General features: G+C 51.9%; 1 protein-coding gene and 1 long non-coding RNA gene across 5 annotated transcripts; one reads left to right on the forward strand and one right to left on the reverse strand.

The window, feature by feature from the left end:
* Nucleotides 1-611: 611 nt before the first annotated feature.
* Nucleotides 612-13,387, reverse strand: SLC35B4 (solute carrier family 35 member B4). The gene is made up of 10 exons (XM_032106595.1): nucleotides 13,209-13,387; nucleotides 9,680-9,793; nucleotides 9,086-9,188; nucleotides 7,845-7,894; nucleotides 7,122-7,203; nucleotides 5,820-5,880; nucleotides 5,443-5,552; nucleotides 4,203-4,278; nucleotides 3,409-3,484; nucleotides 612-2,939 (listed from the first exon to the last, which is right to left on the reverse strand). The coding sequence occupies exons 1-10, from the start codon at nucleotides 13,283-13,285 to the stop codon at nucleotides 2,696-2,698; spliced, it is 993 nt and encodes a 330-aa protein (XP_031962486.1). The 5' UTR covers nucleotides 13,286-13,387; the 3' UTR covers nucleotides 612-2,695.
* Nucleotides 13,388-13,466: 79 nt separating this feature from the next.
* Nucleotides 13,467-16,415, forward strand: LOC116443560. Of its 4 annotated transcripts, none has more exons than XR_004239976.1 (4): nucleotides 13,467-13,682; nucleotides 14,118-14,204; nucleotides 14,295-15,017; nucleotides 16,256-16,415. It is a non-coding gene; the product is annotated as an uncharacterized LOC116443560 (long non-coding RNA). The 4 variants fall into 4 exon arrangements; XR_004239977.1 differs by having other exon boundaries at nucleotides 13,467-13,594; XR_004239979.1 differs by lacking the exon at nucleotides 14,118-14,204 and having other exon boundaries at nucleotides 13,469-13,682.
* The last annotated feature ends 445 nt before the right edge of the window (nucleotides 16,416-16,860 follow it).

A 16,860-nucleotide genomic window follows, 5' to 3' on the forward strand; every position in this document is an offset into this window, starting at 1 on the left:
AATGTTTTTGGTGAACCTCAAATTCTGATTTAAGTATTTTAGTCCTTTCAGAGAACCTCACATTCTCATGTCTTGAGGATTTAAAGTTTTTTGGAGAACATCAAATTCTGAAGATTTGAGTCTTACCTGGGACCTCAAATCTGGATGGTGTGAGGGTTTGAGTCTTGCTGGGAGCCCTCAAATCCCGAGGGTCTGAGTCTTGCCTGGGGATCTCAAATCCTCAATTCCCACAGTCCCAACTGCTCCAGGCTCCCATTGGTGCTGGATTTAGGGAAACTTGGATGTGATGGTGGGGTCTTCTCTTAAACCCCACCCAGCCAGGCTGAGTCTTTCCTATTTTCTCTCATATTAAGGAGAAATGGTGAATTGTTATTTAGATTGGAAATCCATGGAAAATTTCTTTATGGAAAGGGTTGGAACAGCGGGTGGAGTCGTCATCCCTGGGGGATTTAAAATCCATGTGGCACCTGGGGACATGGCTCAGCGGTGGCCTTGGCAGTGCTGGGAATGGTTGGATGATCTCAGAGGGCTTTTCCAACCTAAACAATTCCATGCCTCCATTCATTTTCCAGCCACCAGCAAAGCATGAAATGAGAAGCAAACCCCACACCTTTCGAAGAGGATACAGATTTATTTTGCTTTTAAAAAACCAACCCAAATCTCACCCTAAACCAAAGCCACCCCAGAAGCCGTCGGGCTCCTTCCCTTTTCCAGCCTCTGCTAAAAAATAGGTGCTCTGATCTCTACACAAACATTAAAACCCAACTAATCAGCAGCCCCAGCCTGAAGGGGGGAGCCTGGGTTTAATTGATTTTGGCTAACGAGGCCCTTCTGCCCAGACTTTTCCTCCTCTCTCCTCCAGCAGGAAGGGAATTGCTGCCACTCCTGTGACTCCAAGCAGTCATAAATATTCCAAACACACTGATCACACTGGGAAGTTAAAAAAAATCCCCCCGACAGCAACAAACCACCCACGGTTGATGTGCTGGGAGTGAAAAGCACGTGGTTAAAAAAAAAAAACGGGAATGCCCCAATCCCCCAATATTCCCATGGGAACTGGGGACAACATGCAAGGTCCTGGAGAGGAAGAGCGACCCAGAGTATGCACAGGATGTTACACCTGGGAGTAGCTACGGGCAGTGTTACTCTCCCTCAGGCTCGGCTCTGCTCAATCCCTGGATCCAGCAATCCCTGGATGCAACAACCCCTGGATAAAACAATCCCTACAACGCCCACAGACCTGGAGTCACAGCTCTGGTGTTTCCCCGCCGTGTCTGATCCCCGAAGAACCTCACCGGTCACTCCCTATCCCTAAAATCTTTCATCCCAAACTTCTGTTGGCTTCCCCACCTCCCCATCCCAGCTGAAGCTCCGTGTGAAGAGCTTGGAAGATGAAAATCAGGGGTTTTGCCTCTCTCCAGGCCCTCCCTGGAGCCACCACAAATGGCTGGAAGCAACACCTGACCTACACCAAGCCAGCCTCCCCATCCGAAAAATCCCTGGAAATATCCCACAGCACTTGAAATTCAGCTTTTTCAGGCTCAGGAAAAACTGAAACTGGGGAATAAAATCCTTCAGGACCTCGGGATGGAGCTGCAGGTCCCGGCAGCACCATGCTGGCTCTGCCTGGGATGGAGTTCCCTTTTCCCACACTGGGATTTGGGGTTGTGGCTAAATCAGTGCTCCCAGCACAGCAGGGAGCCTTCCCCTTTTCCCACTCTGCCTCCCAGCAGGGATGAGGCCATGGGAAGCTGCGAAGAGGATTATCCCAGACAGCTGATAAAAATCAGCGGGCAAAACAGAGGGAAGAAGTTTTGGAAAGGTGACCTTGGCTCAGGGAATGCCTGGGTGGGATGTGGTGCCTTTCCCATCACTTTGGGATTTTTTTTTTCCATCTTTTTTCCTTTGCCATGAAACCCCCTTTATCCCTGCTCACCAATTTTCTCAGAACAAAGGAGTAAAATCCTTCCTCAGCCACGCTGGATGTGAACTGGGGTGACATCCTGGGTGCCTCAACTGTCCCAGCTGAGCAGGGACAGGAGCAGCAGCACAGCAACAAGGTGCTGCTCCAGGAAAACTGCCGGGAAACTCCAGGAAAACCAACCAGGGGTGACACTGAGGGGCAGGGAGCCATGAGGAAGCTGATCCCAAGGGATGGGAGGAGAACTGGGAAAAGCAGGGTAAACCCAGCCCTCTCAGGAGCCACTGGGCAGACTGGAAGCTCCAGCTGGGGGTGTGTATGCCACATCCTCGCAGCACAGGGACCAGGGATGCAGGTGAACAGCCAGGCCTGGCATTCCCACTGGAATGGGGCTCCAGACACTGGGACAATTAAAAGGACGGCACCAGACTGGCTCAGGGTGCAGCTGATCCAAGCCAACAGCACCAAGCCGGGCTCCTAACAAAGCTCTGGGTCAGCTTTTCCTTAAAAAGGATTCTTCCAGTGGGAAAAAAACCAAAAAACAAGAGGACAAATTGGAAGCAAAAGGGGTCGCATAAAAAAACGCCAACCAGCGAAAAAGAACCGGATTGTTTCTCCATGATCCATTCCCGAAGTTCCCAGCGGAGGCTCCCCATTCTCCCAGGAGCTTGGCACAGCCAACACCTCCCCTGTTATAAAAACACCCCCTGGGGGGGCTCCCTGCTGCTCTGCTCTGGAAAACAATAGAAAGGTCCCTGCGGAGAATCCCTGGATTCACTCCTCCTTCGGCCTCCTCCTCCTCCTCAGGAAGGGCCCCAGGCTGTTCCACACCTCGGTGTACATCAGGGTGCCCACGAAGACGAAGGCAGTGCCCAGCCAGTGCCAGCCTGTGAAGGGATTCTGGAAGTAGAGGATGGAGAAGATGAGGCTGACGAACTTGCGGAGCGTCACCACCAGGGTGACCGTGAGGGACGTGCACTCCGTGGTCAGGATGAAGACGCCGCGGATGCAGACGTACCTGGGAGCAGGAGGTAAGGGACAGCAGGGATGGAGGTTGGGGATTCCCTCTGGGAATGTGAAAGGTCAGGGAGATGGGCAGCCTGGTGTGGGTGGGTGAAATTCCCTCCTGGGATCAGCATCTCCACAGCTGGGTTGGAACAGGACGCTACTAACTCAGGGAAACCCCAAATCCCGGATTCCCCCACTGGAGCAGCTGGGGCTGAGTTGGCAAAGGGTGAACAAGGGAAGCTCCAGACTCCTCCATTTCCATGGAGCAGAAATCCCAGAATCCCACAATGAAGCAGGTTGGGAAAAACCTTTGACATCATCGAGTCCAACCTCAAAAAACCAGCCAAAAACGTTCCCCTTTCCCTGTATTTTTGGAGTTACACCAACAGCAGCTCCCAAGGGCAGGGAAGACTCCAAGGATTTAGGAACCCAGCCCCATTCCTGCTGTGCCACCCCAGTGGAATAAGGACAAAGGATACTGGGTGATGACGTTCATGAGGAGGTAGAACCACATGATTGGCAGGGTCAGGCCGATCACTGGCACCTGGAACGGCTCTGCAGGGAAAAAGGATGGGATCAGGTCACTGCTGGAGGAGGATGCAAGGAGAGGAATCTCTCTCCTTCCCGGGATTTACCACGATCCAGGACTCCCTGCAGCCTTAGGCAGCCCTTCTGCTTGGAATTCCAGAGGGAAGAATGGAAAATAAGGAAAAATTAGGAAAAAGAGATCAGGAGAAAAGCTCTGGTGTCAGGACTGTCGTGCTGGATGAATCCACGGTGCTCCCATGGCAAATCCTCTGGAGCGCCAGCAGAAAAAATCCCAAAAGATCCATATTTACATCCCTCATTGAGGATCTGGTCCTGTTACTCCCAGTTTTGAGCTCCCCACATTCCTTTTCCCAGGGATCACTCTTGGATGTGTGTGTGGGCATCGGTGAGAAACGTGGGCTTTAATCATGGAATGGTTCCTTGAAACTCATCCCATTCCACCCCCTGCCACTTCCCACTGTCCCAGGCTGCTCCAGCCCCAATGTCCAGCCTGGCCTTGGACACTGCCAGGGATCCAGGGGCAGCCCCAGCTGCTCTGGGAATTCCAGCCCAGCCCCTCCCCACCCTCCCGGCCAGGAATTCCTTCCTGAAAATTCCTCAAAATTCAAAAGGCTTGGAGCACCCCAAGATGCCAGCATGCACAACTGCAGGAAGGAAACTTCCCAGAGGACTTTCCAGAGGATAAGAAGGTCCAGGAGCACGGAATTCCCTGCACAGCACTCACCAGACTGGTTGAAGAGCACGGCGTGGTGGTAAATGTTGGGAGCCAGAAGCAGGAATCCAGGGAGTGGCAACGCGTGCTGGGGGGAGAACCAAACCCATGATGGGAATCAGGGGATGGGAATCAGGGGGTGGGAATCCACCCCAATTCCCTGCTGGAAAGCAGCTGGATGAGAGCAGCCTCCAACCAATTGGGGGGCAGGCTGGGCATCCCTCAGGGCTCTGTGCTGGGCCAGTTCTGTGCAGTGCTTTCCTGAGGATGAGGGTGCTGAGTCTTCCATCAGTAAATCTGCGGACGACACCAAGCTGGGAGCGTGTGTCGACCTGCTGGAAGGTAGGAGGGCTCTGCAGAGAGACCTGGAACGGTGGGATGGATGGGCAGAGTCCAACAGGATGAGGTTTAACAAGGCCAAGTGCCAGGTTCTGCACTTTGGCCACAACAACCCCTGCAGTGCTACAGGCTGGGGACAGAGTGGCTGGACAGTGGCCAGGCAGGAAGGGACCTGGGGGTGCTGGTCAACAGCAGGCTGGACATGAGCCAGCTGTGTGCCCAGGTGGCCCAGACAGCCAATGGCACCTGGCCTGGATCAGGAATGGTGTGGCCAGCAGGGGCAGGGCAGGGATTCTTCCCCTGTACTGGGCACTGGTGAGGCCACACCTCGAGTGCTGTGTCCAGTTCTGGGCCCCCAGTTCAGGAAGGACGTGGAGATGCTCGAACTCATCCAGAGGAGGGCAACAAGGCTGGTGAGGGGCCTGGAGCACAAGCCCTGTGAGGAACAACTGAGGGAGCTGGGGCTGTTTTAGTCTGGAGCAAAAGAGGCTCAAGGGAGACCTCATCACTCTCTACAACTCCCTGAAGGGCCGGGTGGGGCTCGGTCTCTTCCTCCAGGCAGCCACTGACAGAACGAGAGGACACAGCCTTAAGCTGTGCCAAGGGAAATACAGGCTGGATGTTAGGAAATAAATTTTTCACAGAAAGAGTGGTGAACCACTGGAATTGTCTGCCCGGGGAGGTGGTGGAATCACCATCCCTGGAAGTGTTTAAAAAAAGATTGGATGTGGCACTTGGTGCCATGGTTTAGTTGAGGTGATGTTAGGGCATGGGTTGGACTCAGCGGTCTCAGAGGTCTCTTCCAACCTGGTGATTCCATGTGATTCTGTGAACCTGGCAGCATGGGATCCTTTTTGTGCCAGTTCAGGAGTGGAAAGGTACAGGAAAAGCAGGAGAAGCAGAAAGGACTCACATTGTAGAACAGGGCCTCCTTGGAGTGCTTCCCAAACCGCTGGTACAGCGTCTCCTGGAAAATCCCCATCCTGGCAGACATCAGCAGGGCGAAGGTGAGGGCAGCAATGCCTGGAAGGGAAGCACAGCCCTGCAGCACAGCTCCAGGGAAGCAGCTGCAACTCACCAAATTTGGCTTTTGGGGGAAAAAAAACCCAGCCAAACCAGCCAGACCAAACTCCAGTGCCAGACTTTAAAGCCTCCTCCATGAAATCTTGTGCTGAAGGAACACCTGGATGAGGGCCAGCCCCTCTCCCTCTCTGCACCAAGGAAGTGTTCTCTTTGCCAAGAGAATTCCAAGGGTCCTGCCAGTATCCCAGAAATGTGGCCCTCACGTACCCAGCAGCCACCAGAGGAAAACCTGGGGTCCGTCCTCTTGATTTAAGCTGGAGTCAGATGCCTGGAGGGAGGAGACACAAGAGTCACCACGAGCCACCAGGTCCCTGCAGCTGCCCCAGACCTCCCTCCCACCTGAGCAGAGCTGGGAGCAGCCACTGACTTCCCACTCTGCTCCAGGGAACGCAGAGATTCCAGCAAAAAAGCAGCAGTGTCGGATCATAGCAAGATTTTTCCTGAAAGGAATGCCTGGGCTTGAGAGAGAGACTGAACTCTTTTAACCCCAAAAATAATCAGTGGCACTTTTAAAGCTCTCAAAGCCAGCCCATTCCCAGGTTCCTGTGTCCCCATCCCATTCCCAGGTTCCTGTGTCCCATCCCATTCCCGGGTTCCTGTGTCCCCAGCCCAGGGATGAGTGTGTAGAAAGGAATGAGAGCTCTGGCCAAGCTCCCCCCAGGAGCTTGTGGTCAAGAAATTGAGGAAATCAGGCTGAGGGTACAACCCCAGCAGCCTGACTTGCCTCAGCTCTTTCCCTGTGGATCAGGGAAAATCAGATTATTCACCTTTGCCACCACTGTCAGCTCTATCCCAAAATTCCAGCCCTGCTGGGAATTGATCCGGATTAACACAGAGCCCAGGCTGCAGAGCCCAGCCCTTCCTCAGCCACTCTGAGGACAAAAAGCTCTGAGATGATAGGGAATTTGGAGCTTTGACAGCTCCCTTTCATTCCCAATCTCTCAGAGCTGGATTAGTGCAGCCAATTTTCACCTGGCCACCACTCTGTGCCATTTCTTTGTCATCAGCTGACGGGGCCAGGCCGTGGCTGCTGACCCAGGAAAAGCTCAACGTTCCACATGGATTTGCTTCCCTTCCTCCTGTTCTCCAAGCACAGGCACTTTATTTAAGGGTCAGGCTGGATGACAGCAGGCCTGGAAAAATCCAGCCCGAAAGGCAACAATGGGATGAAAAGCGGGAAGATTTAAGATGAGTTTTGTTTAGGATTCACCCGCTCCTGCCTGCACCACAAGGCAAGAAAAAGCAGCTTCTTTGTTATCTCTGAGGCCAAAAAAAAAGAGGTTTATTCCCAGCAAAAAGCAGCATGAACAGGGTAAGAGCCACCTGGAATTAAATGAAATCCCACGTGCGTGTGCATCCAAACCCCAGGAAAACAAAACCAGCAGGAAAAGCTTTTCGGGGAGCAGATGCAGAGGTAGCAGACACCTCATGTCCCCATGAATAACCAGGCAAAGGGAATTCCTGAGGAAGCTGCTGGGGTGCACAGCCACGACCCTTCCCAGTCCTTACCACTTGCTTTGCAGACATGAAAGTGCAGGTGAAGATGCCCAGGGACACCAGGGCTATGGAGGCGTACTTGGACACGCTGTACCTGCGCAGGGGACAAGGGACACGTCACCGAGCCCGCCTGGCTCCTGGCCATCCCCCGCTTCCCTTCATTCCTGCCCCACTGCACCCCCGCAAATCTGGGATAACCAACTGCACATTCCCACTTCCTAACCCTGGGAATTGCTGGGAGGGCCGGCTGACTCCAGCTCAGCACCTAAAGAAGCTTTTCTCCCAAGAATTTGTCCCAGTACTTCCAGCCTTGGGTCTGCACAGCTCAGTGCCAGCCACAACAGCAGCGTTATCAGTGTCTTATCGACGTGTTATCAGCACTGCTGGAGCCACAATCCCCCAGCACAAGGGCTGCTAGGGAGGCACTGAGCTCCACGCCAGCCACAGCATCCCCCCAGGAGCACTTCCAGAAAAGCCAGGAACGAACACAAGGGCTGCAGCTGTGTAAAATCTCTTCCCAGCCCATGATTCCCTCAAAAAAAAAAAAATGAGGGAGAGGTGGAAATGCAGAAGGAGCTACTGCAGCCTCTACTTCACGCCGTGTGTCCCAGTTTCCCATCATTAAAATCAGAGTATTTAACAGGAGAAGTGATGGCACAAAACACCCACCAGGATTAAGGCCTTGGCAGAGCATTCCCCGATGATATGGGAAGAGGTTTGAGGTTTGTGATTTACCTTTTCTTCAAGATGATGATCCCTAGAGCCATGCTTGCTATGAGAGAACCCTGGGAAAAAAAAGAAAGGGAAAAACAAACCAGGAGGTCAGCAGGCCAGAATTCCCCAGATCAGGATGCTCATCCCAAAGGGACACCACAAACTCAATGGGATGGATGCCAAAACACCACGAGAAATGCCAGCTTTGAAGCAGGAAAACTGACGGGGAGAAGGAACAGCTTCCTTTGGGTTGGATATTGGGAAAATTCCTTCCCTGAAAGGGTTGGGTGGAAGGTGGAGTGCTGGAGTCCCCATCCCTGGAGGGATTTAAAGCCCTGTGGATGTGGCACTTGGGGACACGGGGCAGTGGTGCCCTGGGCAGTGCTGGGAATGGTTGGACTCCGTAAGTTTAAAGTTCTTTTCCAGCCTCAATGATTCCATGATTCTGAGTCCCTTCATGCAGGGAAAGAAGGTGAGCTGGGTGGTGGGAATGAGGATACTGGGTTGGATCTCCTAGCCAGGAAACCTCCCCATTTTTTGTCTGCCCACTGGTGACACTCAGTGTGTGACCAGAACGTGGCCAAATCCCACTGGTTTAACTGGGAACAGGAGCTCAGCTCCAGGGATTGACTGCAGGGCCAGAGCCACCCCTGAGAGTTCATGTGGGACAGGGCTCCTCCAGTGTGGGCTGGTTTTATCCTTTTTCACCTCTCCTGACTCCAGATATTCCACCCCCAGGATGTGCTGTGGGAAAACAGCCCCAGCCAGGAGATTTTGTTATTCCCAACAGCTGGGGCTCCATTTCCTTGGGTTTTAACTACCCACACTTCAGTGAAGATGCAGTTTAATGTTTTTTTTCCAAAGCAAAGACCTGTCCAGGTGGAACCAGGCCAAATCCCAAATCCAAGCTCTCTGACCTGGGATGTTCCAGACTAAAACATGAACCACTCGGTGGCAGGGGAAAGCTGGATCCCTTTGGCCAGCAAGAGTCTGGGATTGGTTTTGTCACTGTCACTTCCCCCTCACTTTTGGAATTCCAAAGCCTGTCCGAGCCTGTTCCCTGTCTGTTCATTTAACTGGAATTTAATGATCAACACCGTGAAGTGAGACCTGGAGCTGAGCTTTGGAGCGAGGCTGCTCTGCCACAAGCTGGAATTCAGGACTTCCATAGGGGTTTGGTGCTCTCAGGAGGCAGGACACATGGAGCAGGGATAATTCCAGCAGAAATGATGGAAAAGGAGGAGGAGGAGGACGGGGCTCACCGAGCGGAAGATCATGTGCAGCGGCATCGCAATGTTCAGGTTCAGGGCGTAGTTATTGACCACACTGACGGTGAAGAACATGGCCACCATGATGAAATAGTTCCTGAAACATGGAAAAATATCTGGGAGCTGTGCAGGAACCTCCCTGAGATGCTGGGAGACCCCTTAGGAATACTCATGGCATGCATGGAAAGGTCTGGAGCATAGCAGAGCTCCCGGCTCTGTCACCAGGATCATCCCCAGTGGAGAAACGCAAAAGGAATTTGGGTGATTTCCCAGGAAAGCTCTCCCTTCCCACTCCCACCATCCCAAATCCCAGAGATAAAAAGCTCTTTAAGCACGGAAAACTCTTCCCTGTGCAAAACTCTGCCCTGTTCCTTGCCAGGGAAGGATCTGATAGCAGTTTCCCATTAAAAATTCCTGATAGACGAGTGCGTATTTTATCGGACCTCACAGCTTCCCAATGTGGCTCTGCAGATGCTGCAGGATGGATGGGATTTAGCCAGGAAAAGTGGAAAAGCCATTTTACGGAATGCTTTTTGGAGGTAAGAGAGAGCCAGGCAATTCCTGCTTGGAAAAACCTTGGGATTGTACCTGATGGGGATGGCTGGGCGCTTCCTCCCGAAGTTGGCCTCGAAGATAAAACCTTCCACTGCAATAAACAGGAACTGGGAGAATGTCACGATGTTCCCACATCCTGGGAATTGCCTGCAGGCATGGAAAGACAAGGATCAGAGCCATTCCATGGAGAACAAACATCGGGATCCAATAAAAGGAGGCAACAGCTCTGTATTTCCAGAGGAGAATCACCCTGGAGAAGATTTACTCAGCGTTTATTCACCTGAACTTGTACAAACACCTGCAAGGCGTTTCCTCAAACATTTCCAAGGAGAAACTGGTCAGTCAGGTCAGGAAGTGAAAGAGAAAACTGCTGGATCTCCCTCTTTCCCATGGGAAGTGGCTTTAGGAGGACTCTGTCCCTTCCTAAAAGCTGCTGTGTTCGTTGGAGGTGATCAATGGTTGAGTCCATCCAGGAGGAAAAGGCAGCTGGAAATCCCAATATTCCTCATTCCCACTGCAGGAGGGAAGTGCCAAGGTCAGGTCCGTGCTGGCAGAGTGCCCCTGGTTCAGATTTGCTCCATTTCCTCTAAAAAAGCTTCAGCTCCCCTGTGTTTTTTGGATGCCAAAAAACCCCCTTTGGTTGTGGGTTCAAGAAGGGACTAAAAGTCCTCACAGGAACCCCAAAAAGTCCTGGCAGGAAATCCCACGTGACATCCGTGGATCCTGTTAATGTGACACCAACTCCACAAGGTTTCAAAAAAGCCACAAAACTTTGTCTGAGCTCAAGAGAGACCCTCTAAGTCCCTTTTTGTCCCCTCAGAGGGACCCAGGAATGCAGAATTGCCACCAGCTCCCAGCAACCCAAGCTTGGTGTTTATCCCGTGGGAACGGGAATTTCCACACCAAACAAACCCTCCCTGCAGCCTGATCCTCCCTAAGGAGCTTCCAGGGAGCAGGGAAGGATTTCCCGGGAAGCAGAAGCTCAGAGGAGGCCGTGACAGGGCAGATCACGGGAAAGCTCGTGGGAAACAGAGGGATTTGAGGGAATCCTTCCCAGAAACCGAAGCCAAGGACTCCTGGGAGAATCCTGCTCCCCACCCTGCTGCACGAGGACACGGCTTCCTCATGGAACGCGCTGTCCCTGACAGTTCAGGATGCAGTTTTGCAGGATTCAAGCTGGGAGATGCCCTGGAAAACGAGGAATATCCAAGCTGTCTCCTCCAAATTCTCCTCTGTCCCCCCACAGAGCTCTCAGAAGCAGCAGCAACCTGGTGAGTGCAGGGCTGGCCCATCTGGCACCAAACAGCACCTGGAAAAATCCCCTTCTCCTGCTTTTTTCCAGGGATAGGCACCACCCTGAGCCACTCCCCTCTGTGCCAATTCCCACATTCATCTCAGCATAATTATCCATAAAACTTCAATCCTCAGTTTAAAAGGTCCAAAAGTTCCTTGCAGGGGATGGGTGGGGGGAAGAGAAGAGACCCTGAAGCAGAGCAAGAAGCTCCAAGATTGCAAACCTTATCTCCAACCTTATCTCCAAGGGAGCTGTAAACCTGGGATAATCCAAGGCTGGTTCCATGCACTGGACTTTGCCTCCTCCCAGTTCCCAGATCCCTGGACATGACCCCACGGTATCAGCAATGTTGGCACTCAGAGTTATGCGCTGGCTGATAAGAGAGAGATAAGAAAGGGCTTTATCTGCTCCTTCTTTGGCTCACAGTCCTCACCCAGATCCACCTAAAAAGAGAGATAAATCCAGATCTATCAACCCAAGATCTGCTTCAGCTGTAGACAACTGATAAGAGTCCTCCCAACAGGAAATTTCCCTGCTCTCTCTCCTACAATCCCACTTCACCACGTGGAAAAGGAGAAAATCTGATTTTTGGGCCCTAATTTATCTCCCTTCCACAACAATTCAAGCCCAAGATTTCTTGTTCTGCCTCCACAGGCCAGCAGAAATATTCCTCTCCTCTTCTCTGCGTTTAAAGTCTTTTGTCTGCCCTCAGGGATCTCCAGACTGAACATTTCTCATTCCTTTACTTTCCTTAAAAATCCTGAGCCAATTTCTTCCCAGTCACCTTTACTACTCCTCACTGCCTTTTCCCGTGATCCTGCTCCAGGATTTTGCTCATTATGGGAACATTCATCTGCAGGAGGAACTCTTCCTTCCAGATACACCAAGACCCAAAGAAATAATTGGTGTTGTCCAAATTTTGGGACTAAAGGTGAGCAGGGCTGGTAAAAGGCATAGGAATTGAGCTGTTAGGAACAGAGGAATTCCTAAAGTGGATGAGAGGTACTGCTTAAGAGAAGGTTTTGTGTGAAAAGCAGCTTTTCCTTGACGTCTGCAACTGGATTTTTGGAATTTGCTGCTCCAGGGTTTAGTCATCTTTGAATAATTCAGTTTTTGAACAGGGCCAAAAGTTTTGGTTTAAGGTTTGCTTGGAGGAGACACAAGTGGCAAGAAGCCTAATCCAAAGGGGTTTTTTGGCTTCCAAAGGGTTCATCCCTCTTCTGTCACTGATGCTGCAACACGAGCCAGGCAGGAGAGGCAGAGGTTGGAGCAATCCCTGCAAGGAAAGACAACTCCCCACGCCAGGTCTCTTCTTCCAGGAATTGCTTCTTGATTTATCCAGCAATTATGCAACCTTGTGTTAAGGCACCTGAATCCCGTGTTGGAGCAAATATCCCAACTGCTGGATTTTGGAGTTCCTTATTCCCTTCATAATGTGGGATATGGATGAGCAGGGAGGGAGTAAGGGCTGGTTTTGAACGCCGGGCACGGCTGAAGCGCACTGAGGGCTCAGGGGATGCAGCTCCACGCTGACTCACTGGGATTTTAGACACAGAACCAGTTCAGGCATCACTTTTTTTCCAGTCAGGCCCTTTGGCCTTGCCAGCTTTCTGAGCAGCCCTTTCCCAAGCCCTTCCAGCCTGCCTCCATCAGGATGAGGAAGGCGAGATCCCCAAAAACATCAGCCTCCGATCTAGGAATTCAACTCCGCTCCAGCGCCAAGGGGACTCGGTGACTTTGCAGCGAGTGACGATTCCCAAGATCGCATTTCCAGATGGAAAACATTCCCTGCTGTCCCCAGGGACAGCTCCTGCACGTCTTCTCCTTGGGATTTCAGCGGTGCCCGCTCCGGGAGCTGGGATCGGGCTGGGATGCGCTGGGGACACGCCGGTGCCACGGTCCCTGTGCCGGTGGAGAGGGGACATCCCCCGTGCCCGGGCAGGTCACCGACATGGCCCACACCGAGGGACAACCCCAAAACACCCCAAAAACCTCCATCCAGCGGGGACACGAGGCGATGATCCAGCTCTGGGCTCATCCTGGCACTTCAATGAAGAGCCCCAGGGCCTGGAGGGTAAAACCCCCCCTCAGTGCCAGCCCCGGGTACCCCCACTCCCCAAATCCCCCCAAAACCCACTCTGCCATCGCTGCTGCCGCCTTCCCTCACAAACCCTGAGGTCGGTGGGAGAGCCCTGACCCTGATCCCATTGGAATGGGCTCCCTCACCCTTTATCCCCCCCCCCCCAAATCCTCTCCGCGGCCCCGCACCTGGCCAGCAGCTCCAGGAACACGACGTTGCTGCAGCAGCCGCCGAACACCAGCCCCACCGCCACGGCCGGGTGCATGGTGTCGCTCCGGGCAGCGAGGCGGCGTCCCGGGCCGCCCCCGCATCCCGATCCCGGGATTCTGCCCCGCTCCCGGCCCCGGCCCCGCCGCCCCCGCTTCCTCCGGCCGCCGGTAGTTCGCTCCCCGCCCGCCGCGCCGCCGCCGCCGCCGCCGGGACTACAACGCCCGGGAGGCTCCGTGCCGCCTCAGCGCGGCTCCCTATGGGTGCCCCGCCGCGGGGCACGATGGGAGCTGTAGTTCTGTAGGAGAGCGGTAATGGCGGCGCTGAGGTGGCGTCAGGAGAAGGCGCGGCTCAAGCGTTGCTTGTGGTGAGGAGCAGCCCGTAATTGACTTTTTGGGGTTATTGAGTGACCCCAAAACGCCAGATAGAAGCAGTTCCTAAGGATTCAGTGCCAAGTAATTCCTTCGCTGTTCAAAATAATGAGTATTATTGAAAGACTGGGAGAGCTAGGTGTGCTCACCTGGAGAAGGGTCCAGGGAGAGCTGAGAGCCCCTTGCAGGGCCTAAAGGGGCTCCAGGAGAGCTGCAGAGGGACTGGGGCCAAGGCATGGAGGGACAGGAGCCAGGGAATGGCTTCCCAGTGCCAGAGGGCAGGGCTGGATGGGAGATTGGGAATTGGGAATTGCTGGCTGGGAGGGTGGGCAGGGGCTGGGATGGAATTCCCAGAGCAGCTGGGGCTGCCCCTGGATCCCTGGCAGTGCCCAAGGCCAGGCTGGACATTGGGGCTTGGAGCAGCCTGGGACAGTGGGAGGTGTCCCTGCCCATGGCAGGGGTGGAATTGGATGGGCTTTAAGATCCATTCCCACCCAAAACATTCCATGGTTCCATCAGGAATGTCCAGTTCTAAGGTTTTGTGGAATCCCCACAGAATCATCTGTCAAACCCTCTGTGAGCAATAGGAACCACATCAACTAAAAAGTAAGAATTCCATCCTGCAGGTATTTCGTTTTCAACCCATTTTTGATCTGAATCAGGCCCTAATCTCTTTTAAATCTTTGAATACCACAGGTGTAAAATCCCATGAAAAAATTCAAAACAAGCTACAATCAGTCCAAGAATGAAGCGCTGCTTTTTTATGACTTCCAGCACCTCCAAGAATGTGAACAAAGCCTTGGCAGCTCCTCTGCTGCTAAAAGTTGTTAAAGACGGGGTGAAACTGCCAGGTTTACCCTTTTTTTTTGGGCTCTCTGACTCCAAACTGGAGATCCCAAGGTTTCCAATCCTTACCTGAGGGCTGCAAATGGAGATTGCTTGGAGTTTTTGTCCTCAGGACCTCAAAACCTGGAAACTGAAGCAACGAGAGCCAGCAATGTTTGGATATCTCATGGGTTTTGCCTGCAGATAAAAACCCAGCAGTCTCTTGATAAAATCATCACAAAATCAGGGGGTTTGGGGCCTCCTGTGTGACGTTTCCAGGTATTTTGGCGTGGATGTTCTGCCAGAAAATAAATCTTTGGGGCTCCTGTGAGACCCTGGAAACCCAAAGTTGTTGCTGAGCTGAAGTTTGCTGTGCCCTCACCTCACAAAATATTTCGGTGTTTTCTGACCTCTCTCTAGGTAGAAACCCTCCGGGTGATTTCCTTGGTCTTCCAGCAAGCCTTTTTAAATGGTTTCTATTTAATTAAGAAGCACCATGGCTCATTAGCAGCAAACAAAGCCGACTGCTGGGATCTCCTACCACCTTTTTAACATTCCAGGCTTTCCTGCTTCCACCTCCTCAGCTCTGCACAGGTCAGGATGATGGATTGTTTTTCTGTTCCATTCCCTAATCGGCTTTTTTTGCTACTTTTGGCCTTCTAATTTTGCTTTCTTGGAGCTTCAAAAGGAGGGGGTTTGGGGGGAATTGAGGTGGTTTTGCTGCCACAATCATGCAGCACCTTGGATCTAAACTGCAGTAAAGGCACACAACAAGTTGGGTTTTTTTGAGGGCCTGCAGGGTGAAAATAACCCCAAAATGCCAGCTCAGGAAGATTTTGGAGCTGTTTTGGCCATTTCCTCCCATCCTGTCCTTTATTCCTTGGGAAAAGAGCCTGACTCCCACCTGGTTCCATCCTCCTGTCAGGGAGGTGTGGAGAGAGATTTAATAATAAAATTCACTCCCCATTGAAATAAAAATCAACTTTGTTCACGATTCAGTGCCCATCGATTTTGTGACATGCAAATAAATGATGAAATAATGTCAGAAAGTGGAAGAAAAAATAATTAGCATTTTAAAAAAAAGAAAATAATTAATTTATATATTTTTTGAAAGTATTCATAAGTAATTTAAGAATCAGTTCACCTTCTCTGGTACAAATCTGTGGCACTCCAAGGTTGGGATAAGCCCTGGCAGCAGTTTGGAGTTCCTGGCTTCTGGAATTAAGGAAAAAAACAGAATTTTGGCCTCTTAGGATGTTGGGTGAGGGATCAGAAATCCTTCAGCTGTGCCCAAGAACCACCTTTTGAGTGGATCAGTGAGAAAATGGGAGCAGGGAATTGAGAATCCCAGATTTTTTTAGTAGTTTGCCGCTTTTCCCTGCCTTGATTCCACAGAGAAATGTGGTTTTTTGGTCTTTCCTTTGGGTACAAACCCAGTGATGAGGGAAACCAGGCAGAGCCGGTTTGTCCTGCATGGAAAATTCTCATTTTAGCTCCAGGAAATCATTTTTTTAAGCCTCTTAAATGGGGCAAAATGTGACAAAACACCAGGAAATTGGACTTTGTGACACAGAGAGGTTGTGGCTATTCCGTGGCTGGAGGTGTTTAAGGTTGGATGGGGCACCTGGAATGACCTGGATTTTCTGTTTCATCTCTCTGTGGTTTTTGGAGCTGGGAGAAGATGACTCCCAATGATTTCTGGGTTTGGAGCACCTTGAAGATTCCCAGTGTGGGAGGCTGATCCCAGGTTTTAGTGGGATTTAATAACTCAATAAACAGCTTGGAGAAAAAGACATTTAAACATCTCTAAATGGTTTTCCCTCAAAACCCAGCAAGGTGAGATCCCTCACCTGGCTCCTCTCCTTCCCACTCCTGTGCCTGAGCCCCATCCTGCTGCTTTTCCCAGAGAAAGATGAAGAATTCCTGTGGGATTTGGCTGTGCAGACAAGGCTGGACTTGTCCTCTCTTCCAGGCAAGTGTTCCCTGTTCCTGAATTCCCTGCAGGATAAAAGAGAGGTTTGGAACAAGTTGGGAAATGATGCTCAGGGGGTGAATTTGGGGATTTATTTCCTGGTTTTCATCACCAGCTGTTGCTCTGGGCAAAGGAGGGAAGAGCATCCTGGATTTTAGTGGGATAACAGCCCAGCTGTGGGATTTGGGAGTGCCAAGTTCGGTTTTTTTGTAGGGATTTTTCCCCTCACCTCATCAGCACCCTGTCATTAATTTCATTTTTTTGGTGGATTTAAGTGGGGAGACTCTCACACAAAATTCCCAGAGCAGCTGTGGCTGTCCCTGGATCCCTGGAAATGTCCAAGGTCAGGCTGGATGGGGCTTGGAGCAGCCTGGGATAGTGGGAAGTGTCCAGAGGGTGGAACTGGATGAGCTTTAAGGTCCCTTCCCACCCAAACCGTGCCAGGATTCCACGACAGCCAAGCTG

This window comes from Corvus moneduloides, chromosome 4 (assembly GCF_009650955.1).
Source record: "Corvus moneduloides isolate bCorMon1 chromosome 4, bCorMon1.pri, whole genome shotgun sequence".
Taxonomy (NCBI): Eukaryota; Metazoa; Chordata; class Aves; order Passeriformes; family Corvidae; genus Corvus; species Corvus moneduloides.

Excerpts from the sequence above, each read along its gene's own strand:
- SLC35B4 (XM_032106595.1), bottom strand. The coding sequence starts at position 13,285 with ATGCACCCGGCCGTGGCGGTGGGGCTGGTGTTCGGCGGCTGCTGCAGC. Across the intron at positions 9,794-13,208 it reads TTCCTGGAGCTGCTGGCCAG|GCAATTCCCAGGATGTGGGA; the intron begins GTGCGGGGCCGC and ends CCATGCCTGCAG. Across the intron at positions 5,881-7,121 it reads TCATGTCTGCAAAGCAAGTG|GCATCTGACTCCAGCTTAAA; the intron begins GTAAGGACTGGG and ends TCCTCCCTCCAG.